General features: G+C 33.9%; 3 protein-coding genes across 4 annotated transcripts; 2 read left to right on the forward strand and 1 right to left on the reverse strand.

Annotated features, from left to right (window-relative positions):
* Window positions 1-2,811: 2,811 nt before the first annotated feature.
* SmD1 (small ribonucleoprotein particle protein SmD1) lies at window positions 2,812-3,435 on the reverse strand. The gene has a single exon (XM_090118167.1). The coding sequence runs from the start codon at window positions 3,308-3,310 to the stop codon at window positions 2,933-2,935; it is 378 nt and encodes a 125-aa protein (XP_089974293.1). The 5' UTR covers window positions 3,311-3,435; the 3' UTR covers window positions 2,812-2,932.
* A 572-nt stretch (window positions 3,436-4,007) lies between these two features.
* On the forward strand, window positions 4,008-5,228 carry LOC149896016 (uncharacterized). The gene is made up of 5 exons (XM_090118172.1): window positions 4,008-4,142; window positions 4,222-4,315; window positions 4,389-4,562; window positions 4,895-5,007; window positions 5,097-5,228. Exons 1-5 carry the CDS (start codon window positions 4,008-4,010, stop codon window positions 5,154-5,156), a joined length of 576 nt encoding a protein of 191 aa, XP_089974298.1. The 3' UTR covers window positions 5,157-5,228.
* LOC149896017 (uncharacterized) lies at window positions 4,894-6,629 on the forward strand. 2 transcript variants are annotated; one of them, XM_090118175.1, is made up of 2 exons: window positions 4,894-5,007; window positions 5,661-6,629. In XM_090118175.1, the coding sequence occupies exon 2, from the start codon at window positions 5,669-5,671 to the stop codon at window positions 6,059-6,061; it is 393 nt and encodes a 130-aa protein (XP_089974301.1). In that variant the 5' UTR covers window positions 4,894-5,007; window positions 5,661-5,668; the 3' UTR covers window positions 6,062-6,629. The 2 variants fall into 2 exon arrangements, with proteins under 2 accessions (XP_089974301.1, XP_089974299.1); XM_090118173.1 differs by lacking the exon at window positions 4,894-5,007 and adding an exon at window positions 5,362-5,537.
* Window positions 6,630-8,564: the final 1,935 nt, after the last annotated feature.

Below are 8,564 nucleotides of genomic sequence, written 5' to 3' on the forward strand. Positions count from 1 at the left end.
TATAAACGGATAATTAAATGATTACTTACGTAAATACGTACTTACTTAAGTTTCAATCGCTTGTAAGTAATTGAACTGAAGCCACGGGGCACAGCTAGTGCTACTACAATAATATTATTATATGAATAGATGGGATATTAAATAATACAATGTAAGGGAAAATGTATGCGCATATAAATTCAATAAATTTTAAGGCGCTATGCAACCTTCGTCTATAATTTACTGATACATATATTTACCCTGTTTACAATAAATACCTTTTGTATACAGGAAGGAAATCAGTATTGTACGCAAGGATTTTTTATTATCTATCTACTAAATAACACGGAAATGTCTTTACAAAACATGATCTGTTACGTAGCCAGGTAAAGTTGATTTGGTCTAGGATATTTTCCTGCATATTAAGTCACTCCAATTAATGAATTATTGTAATGTGAATCTTCTTTCTCTGTTACAAGTATATTAGGTACTTGGTACATATTATTATGCCTATTATATATGCCTTTTACATTTGCTTTTGTAAGGCTCTTATCTTAAACTTAAACGGTTACAGGATTTAGGAATAACAAAAAAATTTAGTTCCACAAAATAAACACACGTTAACAGTAGGTACAAAAGGTACTTAATTAAAACAAAAGCTCTTGGCTTGCGCCTTGCGGTCCATCGCCGACTTTCCCTGTGGACTACATAATATCGATGATGTCTCCTGACAGCATCTGCATTTTCCTATAAAACCTACAAGGATAAATCTACGCGTAATCAATTATATATAACCTGTATTTAGCAGCGGGTATACCTGTTTTCGTCATGACATGACAGCGCGGCTTTTCCCGCGTTTGCGTGCAATAGGCGACAATAATTAATTATCACATTTACAGATACTATGCCTTCCGCCCGCTTTGATTATAAGGCCCTTCGTACACAAGGCTTCAAGTATCGGAAATTTGAGTAACCTGCCCCCCTAGTCAAGTGGCTTTCTGTTAGCGTAGCGTTCAATAGAATAGACTAGATACGAATGTATGAGATTGACGTGAGCTGCCCCCCTAGTCAAGTGGCTTTCTGTTAGCGTAGCGTTCAATAGAATAGACTACGAATGTATGAGATTGACGTAACCTGTAGATACGTTTATCTGCAGCCTACGTCAATCTCATACATTCGTAGTCTACTCTATTGAACGCTACGCTAACAGAAAGCCACTTGACTAGGGGGGCTGTAGATACGTTTATCTACAGCCTACGTCAATCTCATACATTCGTAGTCTATTCTATTGAACGCTACGCTAACAGAAAGCCACTTGTCTAGGGGGGCTGGTGTAACAAGGGGCTAACTTAACAAATAATGTAGATGTAGGTATATAAAAAGCTTCTTTACATCATTATAACTCCATACAGTTGGATCATAAAACTATTGTTTTTATATTATAAACATCCCTGGTGCGCCGTGTGCAGGACAGTCCCAATGTAGTCGCCTCGACTGCTGGTATGTAAACCACTGCTGCAAATTGTCTGCTTTTTGGATAGCGTTGTAGCGGTGGTGTGCATTTCTAGCAGTCATAATAAATTGTATTATTTTTACTAACAATTTTTAAGTTATTAATTGTTACTAACAAAATGTGTCCTGGTTACTTGAATAAATGAATTAATTATTATTATATATGAGAAGCTGCAATGCAATTTACAACTACCTAGCTGCTAAAAACTTTGTCTTATAATATGAACCAACATTTATGAACGTCCATAGCTTCTTAATGCAGAACACACTATTCTAATGGTAATGTGAATTTGCATTACAGACTACAGTACATAATAATACATAATTATTTACGTCAATGTGAAATCAGAAATTCCGTGAAACGTACAATTCAAATATTTATGCAGTACATCCTTTTCTATCCTACTAAAATAACTTATATTATAAATGCAAAAGTTTGTGAGGATGGATGTATGTGTGCGTGTGTTTGTTACGCTTTCAAGCAAATACTACTGAACCGATTACAATGAAATTTAGCACACATATAAAGGGTAACTTAGATTAACACATAGGATAGGTTTTATCCCGGAATTCCCACGGGAACAGGAACTATGCGGGTTTTTCTTTAAAAACGCGGGCATAGCCTCAGGGGGAAAGCTAGTAAGAGATAATCCTCTAAATTTTCTTCATAAATTATATCTTACCAAAGCCTCAATATCGCAGCTGATACAATTTGTATGCAAAATTACCCAAAACCAGTGACACCATGAAGTGTAGCAAATCTATGTTTAAATTATGTTTTATTGATAGGAAAGCGCTTGACCACAATCTTGGCTGATGTTAAGCTAAGATGGTATATGGTTCCCTAGTAGGTACACTTGAAGTAAGATAATAATTAGCCCAAAATAAGAGTATGTAATGTTAAAGAAATAAACATTTCAGTTTGTATATCAGAAAATTTTAATTACTCTACTATCAAGCTTCCATGAACCATTAGTAACACAAGTTACAGTTTTTTTTATGTTTTAATTTTTTTCTAAATTCTTCAAGTTACCTCAAGGTAAAATTTTACACAGCTGTATTAAAGTGTGTGTTACTGTTGGCTTTGTATGTGGTTAACTATAATTCAACTCAAGGTATTTTTAATTTATATTAAAGTCTTGAATTGATTAATATAAGTTCAAACCTGTGTGTGGTTCCACAATAATAGTGCTTTTTCATATCCCAAACCAAATTCATATTAGATAGTGTATATTATTTTTTGAACTGCCTGTAGCGCTATGTCATCCAGACTACTTAGAATGTTTCATTTCTTGGTGTAAGTTATTATTAAAACTTCAATTTGCAAAGATGGAAATTCTTTAATACTCAAACTCAAATCACGTTCTTTACTTCTATGAGACAACTTTTGGTAGGAATTAGAATGTAATCACAAATACTTATAACTAATATACACTTAAGTTTATCGGCGGCCTCGTCCCCGTCCTCCGCGTCCGCCTCTCGGGCCTCCGCGACCGCCTCGGCCTCTGCCCCTGCCGCCTCTCGTACCACCGCGCTGGAAGCCCTCACGTTTACCCTTTCCTTTAGGCGTATCATCGATTAACAAAGTTTCCAAAGGTAAACTATCAGGCAACAAGAAGTATCGTATGTTGTTCCCACGTATACTTAACGTCTCCAATTGCAACTCTTCTTTATTCTTTAAAGTTACTTTTACAGCTTTGAGATGAGTGTTCATAGCGACATCGACGCCGGTGATGGTACCGTGGACGACGCTACCGTTCTTTAATTCTATTGTAACTGTTTCATGACTAAGTTTCATTAAGAAACGAACGAGCTTCATGTTTCTTGAGTTGTTATTTAGATACCACTTTTAGAAAAACAATAACGGCGTCAGGGCGCCGAAATAACCTCAATTTTTCGAAGAATCAAGATTCAAGAATGACAGGCGACAGCAGACAGCCTAAACAAAATATGGCGATTGGCATTTGGCGCTAAGCGGCTAAGCGCCTATATTCTGTAGTCTATGGTGAGGTGCTGCCAATTTTAAAAATAAATTATTATTTGGTTGCCAAGGTTTCTGCTAGAACGAATTGTTTAGTTGAAGACTTGAAGAAGATTATTGAATAATTTTCAAAATGACCACGGAAGTTATTGTAGAAGACCCCATAATAGATGCTGAGGCAGAACCCGAAGAACAAGAAATTACTGTGTGTGCACGTCTAGTTTTAACTAAGGAGCAGGTAGGTATATTTTATACAGTGCTATTATACCCCACGGTCAAAACCACCAGTTAAAGTCCGAAGAAGTTTATCCAACTATCCTATTTCAACGACGACCTACGTTAACCGAAAAGAGGTTATAAAAAATCCATATTACAAATAAATACGTTTTTGAAATTTATATAGTACTTACTTATTTTATAAAAAAATAAACGTTTCTATAAAAAATATATTTTATTGAGATTAATTCCAAAAAAAAAACTAATTTATAATAATCGAGTTGGTTCATTTCATCAAAAATAACTCAATCACAAAAGTATGGAAACCATCGCTTTAGATTTGTCTGTAACCGCAGAAATATCCGAAATAGAAGTTGAGCATAAAAGTGTTTCTTCAACAAACAAATTACACTTTACTGATGTTAAAGCTAGATTATTTCTAACTGACGATCAGGTCAAATATTAATCTAATTCTAAATATTATATAGCAGTCATAATGTTGCGAAATATATTAAAAAGTTTCCTACTTTTAGAAAAATGATCTTCACCAAGCGTTCAATCTGCTTGATTATAATGGCGAAGGAAAAATTAAGGCTGAAGACTTTCGAGTGGCTATCAAAGCTCTAGGTAAAAAATCTACATAAATGTTATTACCGATATTATGCCTATAAATTAAAATGTATAATATTATGTACTTTAGGCTACGAACCAACGAAAGAAGAGCTTCAGAAAATGATTAATGGCGTAGACAAGGGTAATACTGGTAAACTGAGTTTTGAAAATTTCGAAACGGCTATCATGAGAAAAATAATGTCGCTGGATAGCGATGGGGATATTATGAAGAGTTTTAGACTTTTCGACATGGATGATTGTGGTAATGTCTTCTTATATAGGTGCTTTTTCCCTAAAGTATTAGGTAAAAGCACTTAATGCGATTCTCAGCTTACTCATGAACAACCTAGCCTGCTATATAAATATGACTTTTTTTTAAAGAATAACATGCCTATTATCTGAGTCTAGTTCACTTTTGTATCTCTGCAGGAAATTATTAACTTTACATGCTTATAAATCTATACCCATTTGGTTCTTTCCTATGTGGAACAACTGCTCATGAATGATTTTTGAAATTTGTTTAGCTACACAACATTCTGAGTATATTATAAAATAAAAATTAAAAACTGATAGTAAATTGGGCTCTATTTTCAGGCTTTATAAATTTTGAAAATGTGAAACGGGTTACGCAAATCTTAGATATTTATTTATCAGATCAAGAAATAGAAGAAATGATTGACGATGCAGATAAGGATTTTGATGGACTTGTAAGTGTAATTTGTAAATTTTATTCAACGTGCACACCGTCCGCTTCATACCATAGCACCATAGTTACTTCAAACTATTTCTTTTCCAGATATCTGTTCAAGAATTTATGAGAATGATCAAGAATTCTGTGGATATTGTTACTCCCTAAACTTTAGTAACACGTAGTGGTTTAGATTTTATTTAACATGAAAATTTAAATAGAATAAACAAAATATTTATTTTATATTATATGTTTTATTTCCATCAAGTAGTGAAGTAGACCGTAGACTAATTTACCATCTCTCAAAAAGTAAATATTGTCTATGGTGTTTACAGTTAATGTTTTGACATAATATTTGAATCGAAGTAAATTGAGATTTGAGATTTGAGATGGATCTAACAAAAATATCTCTTGGATTCTTTGGTTAAAAGTAAATTTGTGTGCGATATAATAAGTTGATAAGAATTTGATTACCAATTCTTGAATTCTTGATCTTGTTTAATTCGTTGAATAAAACGTTAGGTACCTACCAATTTTTAGAAAACATGGGTAATTTTTTATTTTAATAATGATAATCGAAACTAATAATATTTCTACTTCAAAATCAAAATCTGTACTGCTTAACTTCATTGTAAATGTTTTATGAAATGTTTTTATACTTACAATTTCTAGACGCAAACATGTCCCTGGAAGAAAAATGCGAACGCCTGATGAACGTGGTTGTAGAGACACGAAAACGGTTCGGAGAAATGTGCGTTAATTACCAAAACAAATCCACACTTATGGAAAACAAAATGCTCAACCTACAAGTGGAATCTATCGCTAATTGCAAGATAAAGTCAAAAATTCAAATACCCGACTTATCATACGATGACACGATCAAAGATATGGACGATTTCAAACACGAGCTTGTAATTAGAGAAAAAAGAATAGAGGATCTTATTAATAAGATGAGGAGTGCGGAAAAAGTGGTAGCTCAAGTGAAAAGTGATACAATATGGCAGAAATTGGAAAAACCAATTAGTGCTGAAGCTATTATAGCTACTGTGAAAACTAGAAATGATAATGTGTGATAAACTGTATTAATGTTAAAAGTGCATACTGTAAAAAAATTTTGAAAGACATTAAATATTAAAAATTAATAGACTCAAATAGTGTTAATTTTATGTTACCTTAGCTTCAGCTTTCCGTGCACAGCTTTCCCTTCATTATAAAACAAAGTATGTACTGTATAGTTGCTGTTCCTGTGGGAATTTTGGAATAAAACCTAGGTACCTTATATCCCTTCTCAGGCCTCAAGCTATCTCTGTACCAAATTTCATCCAATCAGTTCAATGGTTGTGGCATGAAGAGACAGACAGTTACTTTAGCATTTATAATATTAGTTAGGTGAGCACTTTGATCATTTACAAATCCAATAATGAAAAAATATTTGTAATTGGTCTTCTATTTCCTGAACAAAGGCATTTTCATACAAACAGATACTCTCTTAGTAAAAGATTGATAGTGTATGATTATTTTTTGTGTTATGTAATGATAGGTGATGTTTGCCCAAATAAAGTTATCATTTCAACCATGGCATTATTTTTCATTGGTATGTAATATATTTGATAATATATGTATCTTCTGGTAGAAAGGAAAATTATGCAGGGGTTGATATATAATAAAAAATATTTTATGACTAAAGAGAAGCATTTTATTTGGGGTGGTAGTAACTGCCAGGCCACTGGATGGTCCCAAAGGTGGGATGTGGGCCTGTAAGGGGTCAGGCCATAATCACCATACTGATAAACTTTTTGATTCTTCATTCCTAAATAGACCTTTCAATTAGACTGGCCGGTTGGCTTGGTTGGTAGTGGCCCTGCCTTCAAAGCCAGAGGTTGTGGGTTCGATCCCCACCCGGGGCAAATATTTGTGTGATGAACATAGATCTTTGCTCTGTGTCTGGGTGTTAATTATCTATAATAAGTATTTATTTAAAATTACATATGTATGTTTATCAGCCATCTGGTTTCCATAACACAAGCGAAAGCTTAGTATGGGATCAGATCGTGCCGTGGGTGAAAATTGTCCCGAAATACTTATTTATTTCAATTAATTATGCCACATTGGACTAGCATCCAAAAATCAAAACTTTGTCAATGAAGGCCTGCTGGTCTCACATTTTTTTTTTCATTTTGCTACAAACAATGTCCGGACCGTTGCAATTATGAATAACATTGGTCAGAATATTATGGAGTTTCTTGCCGGTTCTTCTCCATAGTTGCTGCTTTCCGAATCGGTGGTAATTGTTAAAAATGTGTCCTCATTGATACATGTCTGTGGTCCTCACGATTAGAAAGTGCTTCTAATAGAAGTCTAATTGAATAAATAAATGTTTGAGTTTGAGAATATTGTTTTGTATATAAAATTGTTTGAACATGGTTGTGGCAGGGTGCTGTAGATTTTCGTTTACATGTCTGTAAATAAATAAATAAATAAAGCCTTTATTAACAATCTAAATGTTACATTTCTTGTTAAAAACTACTTAAATATTATTAAACATGTAAGTTTATGAAAGCAACATAATTAAAATACTTATTATTGTTTGTATTAGACACCGGTTTTATGATTGTCTTGCTCTTTGGCATAGGCCTCTCCAAGAAATCTCCACAACATTCTATTTCGCGCTATCCTCGTCCAGTATGGACCATACATATCTGTAACAGAGGCCCAATTGAGCATAATGTGCTAATTTCTGGTACAAAACTGGGGTATCATTGAATCAATCCTTTGAAATACTTACCAGTTACCATTCCAAACTGGCTGATTATAAGATTAAGATAACAATATGAAGTAAAACTTACGACGCGAGTATTTTACATTTAGAAATGTAGAAAAAATAATATAATGAATATATCGCATTTAAAATCCGTTAAAATCTTGAATTTCTTCTAGATCTAGATCTTTGTTTATAGAAGTTATAAATTTTAATTATACTTTTCATGTACATAACTTGCTTCTACATTAAACTTTTTCAATTTGGCGCTGTATGTCTTGACAGTATTATTCAATCTGCAGTCAGATAAATATTATTTTTTGTATGTAGTGGATGAAAGTAACAAGTAATGCTCAAGATGATTTCAGAGTTATTGTTCACACATTATGAAATATAGAATTTGATAGAACTATCAATATAATTGTAATCTTTATTAGTACAGTTAAAAAACTAGAATACTTTCTTACGTTTTCACTAAAGCGTGATAGTGTTTCATTTGTCCACGAACTCGTTTACGACTTTCTCGGACCAGAATATCGGTGATTTTTATAATCTTTTCGCGAAGTTCGTGGCTCCATTTTCTGTCGATGCATATGCATTGCATTACATAAATAGATAACCACTAAACACAATTACTTGCTCTGTGCTAAACGCATACTTCTAATGCTAGGCGTCCATTACAGGCGGATCGGGCCGGGCCGCATCGCAACGGGCCGTCTCTAATGGACGCGCTGTTTGCTCCTGCGTCCACCTGTACGGGGCGCGGCGTACCGCCTAGGCGGATTTTATCTAACAGACGCTCGCCGCTCACATCCGCC

The sequence above is a fragment of the Colias eurytheme genome, chromosome 29 (genome assembly GCF_061535395.1).
Source record: "Colias eurytheme isolate Ceu_HAF_F1 chromosome 29, ilColEury1 Martin Lab GWU primary, whole genome shotgun sequence".
NCBI classification, from domain to species: domain Eukaryota; kingdom Metazoa; phylum Arthropoda; class Insecta; order Lepidoptera; family Pieridae; genus Colias; species Colias eurytheme.

What these genes read in the sequence shown, in the direction of transcription:
- SmD1 (XM_090118167.1), bottom strand. Translation starts at nt 3,310, where the DNA reads ATGAAGCTCGTTCGTTTCTTAATGAAACTTAGTCATGAAACAGTTACA.
- LOC149896016 (XM_090118172.1), top strand. Translation starts at nt 4,008, where the DNA reads ATGGAAACCATCGCTTTAGATTTGTCTGTAACCGCAGAAATATCCGAA. An exon ending in AGTGGCTATCAAAGCTCTAG is followed by an intron (nt 4,316 to 4,388) that starts GTAAAAAATCTA and finishes TATGTACTTTAG; the next exon opens with GCTACGAACCAACGAAAGAA. An exon ending in TTTCGACATGGATGATTGTG is followed by an intron (nt 4,563 to 4,894) that starts GTAATGTCTTCT and finishes CTCTATTTTCAG; the next exon opens with GCTTTATAAATTTTGAAAAT.